The sequence below is a fragment of the Quercus robur genome, chromosome 2, assembly GCF_932294415.1.
Source record: "Quercus robur chromosome 2, dhQueRobu3.1, whole genome shotgun sequence".
NCBI lineage: Eukaryota > Viridiplantae > Streptophyta > Magnoliopsida > Fagales > Fagaceae > Quercus > Quercus robur.
In genome coordinates, this window is record NC_065535.1 from 4,748,985 (window position 1) to 4,763,080 (window position 14,096).

A 14,096-nucleotide genomic window follows, 5' to 3' on the forward strand; every position below is an offset into this window, starting at 1 on the left:
GTATCAAGAGCTAGTTTGAGTCAAATTTTCAATACCCAAATTGAAGTATACGACAATAAAGTGATTAGCTGGGCCTTAAGGACAACAATTAGTCATTGTTTGTACACGCCCTCCAATTGAATTAGTAATTAGCCATTAGAAAACACCGACAAGATAGACTAATTGTTTAATAAATTACAAAGTCATAAGCATGTGTCTCTTACCTTATCTTTTTTCAAAAGTTAGGAATTGTTGTATACAGAATTACAGATATAAATACTGAGTCTGTGTTTGCTAAATTTACGTAGTATTCCCAATTGAGACATTGACATAGCAATTCATCCTTCACCCTCTCCATATTGCTTCTAAGCCATGTCTTCTGAGAAACAATTCTGTGAAAATTATTTTGTGCTGAAGCCAGATAACGCTAGTTTCTATGATCTCGCTAGCTTTCTCTTTTCCTCTAAATCAGAAACTAGTAAATTCATCGAGGGCTCAGAAGAACTTAAGGGAGAATTTTGGAGAAGATGGTACATCTTCAACTCCCTTTTTGCCCAGAAACTCCTCCTTAAGGTGGGAAAACCTATGGTCCAAATAGGGAATGTGTTAGAGCTATGGCTGAATCTTCTTTCAAGTAACGGTGGATTACTCAGGCTCATCACCAATTTCTTAACAGGTTTGGTTTGTGTGATTGTGTCTATATTTTGTTTCATATGTAGTATGATATATTGAGCGTTTAATAGGTTATAAAGTTCCATATATATGATCTGCATGGATGTATGGCAGTATATATGCGCAAAATTGCGTGCATGCAGTAATTATTATGCTATTATGTATGTGTTCTAACTTCTAACTTCTAAATGTTACTAATATCTACTTATTTACTAATATCTACTTTAAGGCAAAATTTTTAGGTACTAATATCTTAGATTTCCTAAGTATTTTGAAAAATATGACTGTAATGCAGTGTTATCTTTCTATTAAACAATCTAATTTAATGCAGTCATGTCTTTAAATTTAGTTGGAGAATTTATTGCCCCCTAATTTATTATTTAAACCAAGATATGCTAATTCCCTGTCTTCCAAAAATTGATGGAGTAGGTGGGTTTTGCAGGAAAATTGGTAAGGCCAAATAGGTCATCGGCAAAGTTTACATCTGTGTTGGCAAATCTTGATCAAAGAGTGGAATTAGACAAAAACATTAGTTATGGTAATAAAAAATACAACGCGTCGCTCTCAATTATGGCCTCCAAATTGTCGTACGAAAATGAAGCATTTGTTAAAACCATAATCAAAGATCATTGGAATGTAAGTATCACTGACATGACAAAACAAATTTTTGCTTGATTCTGTCTTGGTTATATATGATGGGATGGCTATGATGATGATTAACGTTTCATTTTTTTTTTTTTCATTTTTGCACAGATGGAATTCTTGGGCTTCAACAACTTTTGGAACGGTAAGCAACAACCTATATTATATTCTTTTAAAAAAAATTATGTAGTTATGACCTAGGTTATAAAAGAATAGGAATGGAAGTCTTCCATCTCAAAATTATATAAATATATATAAAGAGATTTTAAAAATCTAATATAACTCATAAAAAAACTAATAAACTAAGGGTCTGATTAATATATGCTCTAAAGGCTATATTAATCATCCATAAAAAAAAAAAAATTAAAAAATTAAAAATGGTTTACTAATATTTGGGCATACATTAGTAAAACACATAAACTAATAGGCAAAGATAAATTATCTAAATGTGCACATTACTAACTAATAGATAGAGTCTTTGACTTAAAAATGACAATATTTAATAATATCGGTAAACATATATAATATGGACATGACATGAGTATATACAAATTAGTATTTATTACAAATTGATTCATGTCAAAGTGAATTGACCTATTGAAAATGTTAAAAAGTCTTTAAACACACATGTGCAATACTTCATGAACATTAATGTGACATTGAGTCTGTTGAAACTTGCATTCATTTTTGCCTTGAAAACAACAGCTCCCATACAATCTCCATAAATAACACATGGGCTTGGTCCCTCCTACATCTTGAACCCATAAATTCATTTATCTTTTCATGGGTGCCCAAAAATTTAGTGTATCGGCCTGCTAGGTTTCTGATCTCTGCTCTTTTGCTCTTTATTTTGTTACACTGTCATTTGGGCTTGGATAATGTGTTATCTAAAAGTCCATGTCATCCGTTTAATATACCAATCACTGGGGAGTAGGGGCAAAAGGCCCACGTTATGCCTTAGTGACTCGGGCAATGACCCAATATGGGCTTCATCTAAATAAATGTCAGCTAATTTTAAATAGCAGTACCCTTGATACACCTCAGGGGACCAATTATTATTATTTAATTTAAAAATTGGTTATTTATAATCATTTGTGGTTTATTGTTAGACCAATACTTTCTTCAAATCATAAGCTTGGAAAAAGTTTCTCACCTTGGGCTTGATTTAACTAAACAACAGGACACACTTTGCCTCCAGAGGTGGTATAACTAAACAATCATGTGTGATAGATGTTATATATTTTCATCTTCATTGCCCAAATATAAATTCCTCGGGCTGATTGGCTGAAAAAGTGTACATTTTACCTGCACCTAGTTTAACGCACATACTTACAGTGCAATAATTTGGTAAGATGATAGACTTTTTATTAAATTTATTTATGAGGGCATTCAGTCCTTATGTATCAGGATCTGGATGCAGTCAAAATAGTTATGAAAATAGCAACACTTTGTATAGTTTCCCCATGCTAACTGTAGGACTCAAATTTGAAATTGCATCACAATTTTTACTTTTGTGACAATTTTATTCTCCATGTTTAGGGTCTGTTTGGATAGAACTTATTTTGCTGAAACTGAAAACTGAAAACTGAAAATACTGTAGCAAAATAATTTTTAAATATGTGAATAGTGTTGTGGGACCCATTTTTAATGAAAAAATTGATAAATAGTGGAGTTTGTGGGACCCGTGAACAGTGCATAAGTGCACTGTTCACAGAAGAACGGTCAACCATTACGGCTTGAAGAAAAAAAAAAAAAAAAAAAAAAAAAACGGAGGAAACGCAGACGCAGCATAAGTGCTATCCAAACGAGCACTTAGTGAAAGATTAGTATATGCTTTGAATGCAATTTTAATATTTTTATCTTTTCCTTTTTTGGCCAACTAGAAATCAAATTGTTCTAATCCAACATTTGACAGATTACCAAGAGGACGCTGCAACTCAAGCCATTATGTTCCAAGATAAAAGGGTTGACCCTAACCTAATCGTGGTTGCATTTAGGGGCACTGAGCCATTCGACCCAGAAGCATGGAGAACAGATGTGGATCTCTCGTGGTATGAATTTGAAGGGGTGGGAAAGGCTCATAGTGGCTTTATGAAAGCACTTGGTCTTCAAAAGAACAAAGGATGGCCCAAAGAAATTGAACAAGGAATTAACCAAAAGAAATATGCTTATTATGAAATCAGACAAAGGTTGAGAGAGTTATTGCAAAAAAATGAGAATGCAAAATTTATATTAACAGGACACAGCTTGGGTGCGGCATTGGCAATTTTGTTTCTGACTGTGCTAGCAAAACATGAAGAGGAATGGTTGATGCATAAGTTGGAGGGAGTGTACACATTTGGGCAACCAAGGGTCGGAGACAATCAGTTGGGGGGTTATATGGAGAAGAAGTTGAAGCAATATGATGTGAGGTATTTTAGGTTTGTTTACTGCAATGACATAGTGCCTAGGGTCCCTTATGATGATGAAACTCTCTTTTTTACTCACTTCGGACCTTGCCTCTACTACAACAGCTTCTATAAAGGAAAGGTCAGTACTCTCTCTCTCTCTCTCTCTCTCTCTCTCTCTCTCTAAGCATGTATATTTTTAGATTTGGTTCAATGAGGTTAAACTATGCATCTTGTTGGAGTGCAGATTTTGAAGGACGAGCCAAATAAGAACTACTTCTCAGCGACATGGGCAATTTTCAAATTCATGAATGCAGTTTGGGAGTTGATCCGAAGTTTCGTTATCCCATATACACGGGGTCAGGAGTACAAAGAAAGTTGGTTAATGAAAATGGTGAGGATTTTTGGATTGGTATTTCCAGGATTAGCAGAACATTCGCCTCCAGATTATGTTAATGTTACCCGATTGGGATCTTTACCCCTAGGCCTACAAGATTCTAAGGTTAACTGACCTTAGAATTGAGTAGTGAAATAAATTTCAATAAAAGTACTGAAATATGTTGTTTGGTACTTTGGTGTGAATTTTTAAGTTTTGAGAATTTTGTTCCCAGTTCCAACAAAACATTTGTAATCTTATAATTGGTAAGGATAACAACATTCTATTTAACTTCATCTAAGTTTAGAAAGAATACGATATGCTTTCATCAAACTAGGTCGACAGTGAGGAGGATGAGGAATCGGGTCGGCGATGGTGCGTGGGGTCGACGGTGAGGATGATGGATGAACGGAGCTGGGCTTCGAAAATGGGTGAGAAGGACGATGAATCGGGTCGGCGATGGTGAAAAAGAGCAATTTGAATGGAACGTTTAGGTTGAATGAACAATTAGGAAGGGGAATAGGAAAGGCCTTGAAAAAGAGCCTTTATAGCAGAGAAATTCCTACGCGTCTTTAGTTTTCCTAAGAACATCTCCAATGGTCTATGCAAAAGCAAAATATTCTCTATAATAGAGAATGAGACCAAAAAAAGCCACTCTAATGGATTTTCTATACCCAAAAAATTTTTTGGCTGATGAACAGTAGCTCATCAAGTTTGATGGGCTACTGTTCATTCTTCAAGTTTTTTTTTTTTTTTTTTCTATTATAATAATCAGGTGTTGAGTAAAAAATGTTGGAAGATATGTAGTTGTTAAAAAAAGAATAAATAATGAATGAAGAAATAATATTTAAATGAGATAGAGAATAGAATAAAGAATCTGTTGGAAAGTGTATTTGAAAAAGTGGGTAGACATAGGTAAAAATCACTGTTCATTCTCCAAACAATACAAAAATTTGATGAATTTACTGGAGATACTCTAAGAAGTTAAGTAGAAATTGCAAACCAGTGTCTTTTTGTATTTGACATTTTGACTCACCGTGTTTATTCCATAGAAAAAGAAAAAAAAAAAAAAAGTAGTTTTTTAGACAACCTCTTCCTCGAAGTTTCCGTGATGCAATCTTTCCAAGCGGTTTCAACTTTCCTTCCAACAAGTTAAAGTTGATTTGATCCATCACATTTCACTCTCACGTTTACGAAGGTTCTGATTGGATACTTGGAAGGTGAGATAAATTAGTTCGGTTTAAGATTGAAAAGTTTTTACACAATTATTAATTGATTTTTCATTTCCAATACTTTCCTTCCAACAAGTTAAAGTTGGAGGGCTTTTTCAACCTAATTTAATCTATAATGCTCAATTTTTTTAACCATTTAAGATATTCATAATATATATATATATATATATATATGTATCATTTAAATTCAAGTTTCTCTTTTTTTTTTAAAGAAAATTTTCCCCATTAATTCGAATCACATTTAGACTACATTTATTTAAACAATTTTGATATACAAATAACCTCAAGTAAAGGCATAAACAATTAAATATTGATAGAGGAGTCAGTGTACATAAAATAGCGAAATAAATTGAAGAAAATTAATCAAATTTAGGTGTATTTGATAACATATTTTGACATTTAAGAAATTCTGTGTGGTGAGAAAATAATGATAGATGATGTTTCACTGAGCTATGATAATTAATCCTTTTGATCCATCGAGTAACAAATTGACCCATCTATTGAAAAAAAAAACCTATTGGAGTGCTGAGCTCTAGGCTGTGTTGCTAAATGCTAATACTGATGTGTTAATCACGTAGTGAGGATTACGGTCCCAAAAATCAGCACTAGCAGTGTCAATATCGGCATTAGTGTACTGGTACCAGACTAAAACACCAGCTAGCTAGCGAGTAGCGACAAACATTGGGTGGTTGTGGTGGCCATACGGCATAGACAGGCAGCTGCCCATGTTTTTTAGCTATATTTTGTGTACTTATTTCTAACCCTATATTGGATGGAGGAGAAGAGTAATTTATGGAGTGGTTGCGTAAAACAGAAAAACTTCATCTCCATTGAAAGAGATTAATTTTATTGGCCTTAGGGGGGGACCAACATTTTGTACTCAGTTGTTACGTACGTGCAAGCGTGCTTCACAGTCCAGCCCGCTGATGCAATGCACTATATAAAACCTCATGTCTGCCAACCTCCAAAAAAACTGACACGTGGCTTTCTGCCCTTTAAGGACTAAAGTGCGCACTTCTTCCTAACACCAATTGGTTTTAGGAGCTATGGTTAGCATAGTGGTCTTAAGTCTTAACACATTTCATATTCCAATTTTATTATCTGAATCTAACAGCATGTAAAGTACAAGGGTGATACGTAAGGGGCAATCCAAACTTAACCAATATGAAAAACGAGGGTAGGTTGGATAGATATATTTTATATTTTCTGGTTTATGGGATAATAAAAATACACAATAATTTATAGGATTGATAAACTTACCACCAAAGTAAACCCAAAAGGATATAGACAACATCACCCAAAAGAATTTAGCTAAGGATATAAAACTAGTTTGACTCACCACTCTATGGGATACAAATTTACATCACCCAAGAGATACAGAAACAGAGACTCGCCATCCAAAGGAATCCACCCAAGGGATAAGAGTTGATTTATAAGAAATTCATCTTTTGAAAAACACAAGGTTTTTAATTTTGAAAATACACTCTAAAATTTATTTGATTCAGCCAAAAGGCTTAAATAGAGCTTGGAACACCACCCCAGGCATAGGAAAACGAAAATACTAATTAAAACATTCACTTAACCTGACCAAGGTTAAATATGACTCTTAGAAACTAGAAACATAATAAAATACTTGTCTGCCTAGGAGAAATAAAATATAAAGTTTGATTCGTCCTAAGAGACACTAAATAAAGATTATTTAACTTTATTAATAATAATAATAAATAAAAAACATTCAAAATAATGGGCTGTTATTTTGATCTTCAAGGAAAGCTTGTGGGCCTAAATGACATCAGGTTGGACTTGCTGGATCTTGGGACACTTCGGTATCAAATATCTTCTGAATTGTTGGAAAAATAATGGTTTTATTTGCTGGGCTTGAAAATCAACTTGGTTAGGCATAAGAAACTGTTTGAATTGGGCTATATGCTTATTTGGATACTCCTCATGCTCAATGTTTGTAGCTGCCACTTTACTCCAGCGTCAAAGAGCCATAAATGTATGGAGTGCTATGAGAGAGTGAATTCATGAATTATCCTTCTAACATAATTTTTGTTAAATTAAATTAAAGTCCATGGTAATTTTTTTTGTTAAAAAAAATGTCAAGGAGACCCGCCTAAGAATCCATTATAAGCTTATAGTATTGAGTCAAATTTTCAATACCCGAATTGAAGTATACGACAATAAAGTGATTAGAGCATCTCCAACAGTCATTGTATATCTATTTTTGGAACACCAAATGCTACTTTTCATGCTCCAGTGGATTCTCTAAACGCATAGATTCTCCAATTTTTTTTTGAAGCTGCTATAGTACTTCTCTAAATCTAGAGAATACTGTAGTAACTTCAAATCAATTTTTTTGCTTAAAAAATTATCCCAGCTACTATTATATCAATTCTTTCTCTTTCCTCTAGATTTTTTTTTTTTTTTTTTTTTTTTTCCGTTTCTCACATAATCCAAACACAAAACACAAAACAAAATCTAATTCTTAAAATAAAGTTGAATCAGAACAAGCAAATATGAAAAAAAAAAAAAAAAGGAAAAGAACAAGCCAATCTGACCTCGTTTCTCACATAATCCAAACACAAAACACAAAACAAAATCCAATTCTTAAAATAAAGTTGAATAAGAACAAGCAAATATGAAAAAAAAAAGAAAGAAAAAGAACGCTGATCTGACCCAAGTGGCGGGGAGGAGGACGAGCGGCGGTGGGGCGGCAGACGTGGTAGTGTCGTGTGGTGAACGCCGATCTCCACTGGCTTGTCCTTTTGGCGACCTCAATCTCCACCGGCGGTGGGGCGGTGACCTCGATCTCCACCAGCTTGCCCTCTCTCTCTCTCTCTCTCTCTCTTATATGTGAAGCAAATGAGTTGCTGGAATGTTCTTGAGGTGAAAAAGAAAATAAAAGAAGGGGGGCTGGACACTTGTGTGAAGGAGAAAAGTAAGAAAAAGAAAAAAAGAAATGAAACGTGAATGGATGAAAATGAAATGAAACGAAGAAAAATAATATAAAAAATCATAATTGAAAAATACTACCACAATATTTTCACAATAAATTTTAAGTAACAAATTATTATTAGTTAATATAGGCAAGTAAAAAAATAATTTCAATGGTGGGTTCAATTTAGAACTAGTAACAACTTTCCACATAAATTTTGTTGTGAAAGTATTACGTAAAATGTTGTGAATATAACACTTCTCATTGAAAAATATAATTGTTAAAAAAGAATAAACAATGAATGAAGAAATAATATTTAAATGAGATAGAGAATCTGTTGGAAAGTGTATTTGAAAAAGTGAGTAGGTAAAAGCTAAATGTCACTGTTCATTCTCCAAACAGTACAAAAATTTAGAGAAACTGTTGGAAATGCCCTTAGCTGGGCTTTTTTTTCTTTTTTTTTTTGAGGACAACAATCGGTCATTGTTTGTATACGCCACCCTCCAATTGAATTAGTAATTAGCCATTATAAAACACCGACGAGATAGACTAATTGTTTAATAAATTACAAAGTCATAAGCATGTCTCTTACCTTATCTTTTTTTTTTTCTTAATAACAAGGAATGGAACTTGTAAATTGTAATGCTTACTGAAGGTTTGCTTGCGCTTATTTTTGTGGAATATTCCTAGACTTGAGGAACATATGTATTCTTGACTTAAGAGGAGGGAGTAGTTATTTATTTATTTATTTTTGGAATAGTTATTTACTTATTTTAGCTTTACAATCAAATAAATAAATACGATATTCCTTTTTTATTTTGGATTGAACAGTGCAGCAAAATTGTCCTTTTATATGTTCTTTTTTACATTCTTCAAGAAGATGTTTGTATCATATATATATATTTGTAATTCCAAGATTTTGATAACTTGAAATCAATTCTTTTTTCTTTTTTCTTTTTTTTTAAAGAAGAAACTTGATATCATTTGATGTAAGGTAAGTGTAACTTTTTTTTTTGGTCATTAAATTTTAAAGACCAAAACTTTTTATTACTTACTTGGCTTGATGCATTCTTCAAAGTTCAATAATGAGACCCCAACCCAAGGGGGTACTGGACAGTGGGTAGATTGATTTGAAAAATGAAGTAAATTCGAAAGTCTCAAATTCAATTCATCATATTATTAGTTCATAAGGTTTTTATTTTTTAGAGTATTTCATAAGTAAAGAGTGGAATAGACTAACCAAAAGTTAGAACATCACTCTTTTTAATGTATATAATAAAAAAAAATCAATGATTAAATAATATAAGAGGTGAATACTTCATTTTATCAATATACACACAAAAAAGGGCATCTATAATTTTTCGTGTGGAAGAAATTTCTGATTCTGTAACTACCCTTCTCATTTTAATATTTGTAGATTTTTTTTTTTTTTTTTGGTTGATATTTTGATAGAATATTCGTACCTAATTTCATGTTAAAAAGTGATTAATAGATTCAACAATATATGCCATTTCCAAGCAAGTCGTAATATGATTACCTTTTTCCCTAAAGAAATTATTGATACTCTCGCCTACAGCCACCTACTGCGCTGACTTAAGTCAACTAATAAGAAGTTGGAATTACTTTTCCGAGTCCATGGAAAAAATTTCCAGGAAATTGGGCCAAATTTGTTAAATTTCCAGGAAATTGAGCCAAATTTGTTAAATTTCCGAGTCTGTGCTCGATAAACTTACGTAGTATTCCCAATTGAGACATTGATATAGCAACTCATCCTTCACCTTCTCCATATTGCTTCTAAGCCATGTCTTCTGAGAAACAATTCTGTGAAAATTATTTTGTGCTGAAGCCAGATAACGCTAGTTTCTATGATCTCGCTAGCTTTCTCTTTTCCTCTAAATCAGAAACTAGTAAATTCATCGAGGGCTCAGAAGAACTTAAGGGAGACTTTTGGAGAAGATGGTACATCTTCAACTCCCTTTTTGCGCAGAAACTCCTCCTTAAGGTGGGAAAACCTATGGTCCAAATAGGGAATGTGTTAGAGCTATGGCTGAATCTTCTTTCAAGCAACGGTGGATTACTCAGGCTCATCACCAATTTCTTAACAGGTTTGGTTTGTGTGATTGTGTCTATGTTTTGTTTCATATGTAGTATGATATATTGAGCATTTAATAGGTTAATTATAAAGTTCCATATGTATAATCTGCATGGATGTATGGCAGTATATATGGGCAAAATTGTGTGCATGCAGTAATTATTATGCTATTATGTATGTGTTCTAACTTCTAACTTCTAAATGTTACTAATATCTACTTTAAGGCAAATTTTTTAGGTACTAATATCTAAGATTTCCTAAGTATTTTGAAAACTATGACTGTAATGCAGTGTTATCTTTCTATTAAACAATCTAATTTAATGCAGTCATGTCTTTAAATTTAGTTGGAAAATTTATTGCCCTCTAATTTATTATTTAAACCAAGATATGCTAATTCCCAGTCTTCCAAAAATTGATGGAGTAGGGGGGTTTTCCAGGAAAATTGGTAAGGCCGAATAGGTCATCGGCAAAGTTTACATCTGTGTTGGCAAATCTTGATCAAAGAGTGGAATTAGACAAAAGCATTAGTTATGGTAACAGAAAATACAACGCGTCGCTCTCAATTATGGCTTCCAAATTGTCGTACGAAAATGAAGCATTCGTTAAAACCATAATCAAAGATCATTGGAATGTAAGTATCACTGACCTGGCAAAACAAATTTTTGCTTGATTCTGTCCTTGTTATATATGATGGGATGGCTATGATGATGATTAACGTTTCTTTTTTTCTTTTTCTTTTTTTTTTTCATTTTTGCACAGATGGAATTCTTGGGCTTCAACAACTTTTGGAATGGTAAGCAACAACCTATATTATATTCTTTTTATAAAATTATGTAGTTATGACCTAGGTTATAGAAGAATAGGAAAGGAAATCTTTTGTCTCACAATTATATATATATATATATATATAAATAGATTTTAAAAATATAATATAACTCATTAAAAAAAAAAAAAAAAGCTAATAAACTAAGGATCTGATTAATATATGCTCTAAAGGCTATATTAATCATCCATTAAAAAAAATTTAAAATGGTTTACTAATATTTGGGCATACATTAGTAAAACACATAAACTAATAAGAAAAGATAAATTATCTAAATGTGCACATTACTAACTAATAGATAGAGTCTTCAACTTAAAAATGACAATATTTAATAATATCTGTAAACATATATAATATGGACATGACGTGAGTTTATACAAATTAGTATTTATTACAAATTGATTCATGTCAAAGTGAATTGACCTATTGAAAATGTTAAAAAAGTCTTTAAACACACGTGCAATACTTCATGAACATTAATGTGACATTGAGTCTGTTGACATTGAGTCTTTAAACACACGTCCCCTGAGGTGTACTTGCATTCATTTTTGCCTTCAAAACAACAGCTCCCATACAATCTCCATAAATAACACATGGGCTTGGTCCCTCCTACATCTTGAACCCATAAATTCATTTATCTTTTCATGGGTGCCCAAAAATTTAGTGTATTGGCCAGCTAGGTTTCTAATCTCTGCTCTTTTGCTCTTTATTTTGTTGCACTGTCATTTGGGCTTGGATAATGTGTTATCCATAAGTCCATGTCATCCGTTTAATACCAATCACTGGGGAGTAAGGGCAAAAGGCCCACGTTATGCCTTAGTGACTCGGGCAATGACCCAATATGGGCTTAATGTCAGCTAATTTTAAATAGCTGTACTCTTGGTACACCTCAGGGGATCAATTATTATTATTTAATTTAAAAATTGGTTATCTATAATCATTTGTGGTTTATTGTTAGACCAATACTTTCTTCAAATCATAAGATTGGAAAAAGTTCCTCACCTTGGGCTTGATTTAACTAACCAACAAGACACACTTTGTCCCTTGAGATGTTATAACTAAACAATCATGTGGGATAGATGTTATATATTTTCATCTTCATTGCCCAAATATAAATTCCTCGGGCTGATTGACTAAAAAAGTGTACATTTTACCTGCACCTAGTTTAACGCACATACTTAATAGTGCAATAATTTGGTATGATGATAGACTCTTTATTAAATTTATTTATGAGGGCATTTAGTCCTTATGTTATGTATCAGGATCTTAATGCAGTCAAAATAGTTATGAAAATAGCACCACTTTGTATAGTTTCCCCATGCTATCTGTAGGACTCAAATTTGAAATTGCATCACAATTTTTACTTTTGTGGCAATTTTATTCTCCATGTTTAGTGAAAGATTAGTATATGCTTTGCCTGCAATTTTAATATTTTACCTTTTTCTTTTTTTGGCCAACTAGAAATAAAAAATGTTCTAATCCAATGTTTGGCAGATTACTTGGAGGACGCTGCAACTCAAGCCATTATGTTCCAAGATACAAGGGTTGACCCTAATCTAATCGTGGTTGCATTTAGGGGCACCGAGCCATTCGACCCAGAAGGATGGAGAACAGATGTGGATCTCTCGTGGTATCAATTTGAAGGGGTGGGTAAGACTCATAGTGGCTTTATGAAAGCTCTTGGTCTTCAAAAGAACAAAGGATGGCCCAAAGAAATAGAACAAGGAATTAACCAAAAGAAATATGCTTATTATGAAATCAGACAAAGGTTGAGAGAGTTATTGCAAAAAAATGAGAATGCAAAATTTATATTAACAGGACACAGCTTGGGTGCGGCATTGGCAATTTTGTTTCTAACTGTGCTAGCAAAACATGAAGAGGAAAGGTTGATGCATAAGTTGGAGGGAGTGTATACATTTGGGCAACCAAGGGTCGGAGACAATCAGTTGGGGGGTTATATGGAGAAGAGGTTGAAGCAATATGATGTGCGGTATTTTAGGTTTGTTTACTGCAATGACATAGTGCCTAGGGTCCCTTATGATGATGAAACTTTCTTTTTTACTCACTTTGGACCTTGCCTCTACTACAATAGCTTCTATAAAGGAAAGGTCAGTACTCTCTCTCTCTCTCTCTCTCTCTCTCTCTCTTTAAGCATGTATATTTTTAGATTTGGTTCAATGAGGTTAAACTATGCATCTTGTTGGAGTGCAGATTTTGAAGGACGAGCCAAATAAGAACTACTTCTCAGCCACATGGGCCATTTTCAAATTCATGAATGCAGTTTGGGAGCTAATCCGGAGTTTCATTATCCCATATACAAGCGGTCAGGAGTACAAAGAAAGTTGGTTAATGAAAATGATGAGGATTTTTGGATTGGTATTTCCAGGATTAGCAGAACATTTGCCGCTAGATTATGTTAATGTTACCCGATTGGGATCTTTACCTCTAGGCCTACAAGATTCTAAGGTTAACTGACCTACACTAATACGAAACCGAAACCGTAGATTAACATTTCCTTTAGACTATCAAGAGAATAGAGATTCAAAGAATTGAGAAGTGAAATAAATTTCAGTAAAAGTACTGAAATATGTTGTTTGGTACTTTGGTGTGAAGAATTTTGTTCCCAGTTCCAACAAAACACTTGTAATTTTATAACCGGTAAGAATAACAACATTCTATTTCACTTCATTTGAGTAGAGAAAGAATACGGTATGCCTTCATCAAAGTAATACCAGACCATTCAAAATTAAAGCAGCTTCTTCATATCAATTTTTAGATACCACATTAATTGCAGGAAAGTCACATGTCTCATTTCTCTAAAGGCATGCTAATACTTCAAAAACAATTGATTCCTATATTAAAATAGCACATCATGTCTGAAACAAAACTACTGCATCTTAGATAGAAGACAAAAAGATAAACAAAGTACACTACAAGTTGTCAAGTTATATTGCC

The 14,096-nt window shown here is 33.1% G+C and overlaps 2 protein-coding genes across 2 annotated transcripts; both read left to right on the forward strand.

Annotated features, from left to right (window-relative positions):
• Window positions 1-246: 246 nt before the first annotated feature.
• LOC126710522 (triacylglycerol lipase OBL1-like) lies at window positions 247-13,829 on the forward strand. The gene is made up of 6 exons (XM_050411028.1): window positions 247-655; window positions 1,094-1,287; window positions 1,405-1,438; window positions 3,209-3,822; window positions 3,928-4,182; window positions 13,608-13,829. The coding sequence occupies exons 1-6, from the start codon at window positions 352-354 to the stop codon at window positions 13,614-13,616; spliced, it is 1,410 nt and encodes a 469-aa protein (XP_050266985.1). The 5' UTR covers window positions 247-351; the 3' UTR covers window positions 13,617-13,829.
• LOC126710520 (triacylglycerol lipase OBL1-like) lies at window positions 9,791-13,829 on the forward strand. Its single transcript, XM_050411013.1, has 5 exons — window positions 9,791-10,331; window positions 10,756-10,949; window positions 11,078-11,111; window positions 12,636-13,249; window positions 13,353-13,829. Exons 1-5 carry the CDS (start codon window positions 10,028-10,030, stop codon window positions 13,614-13,616), a joined length of 1,410 nt encoding a protein of 469 aa, XP_050266970.1. The 5' UTR covers window positions 9,791-10,027; the 3' UTR covers window positions 13,617-13,829.
• Window positions 13,830-14,096: the final 267 nt, after the last annotated feature.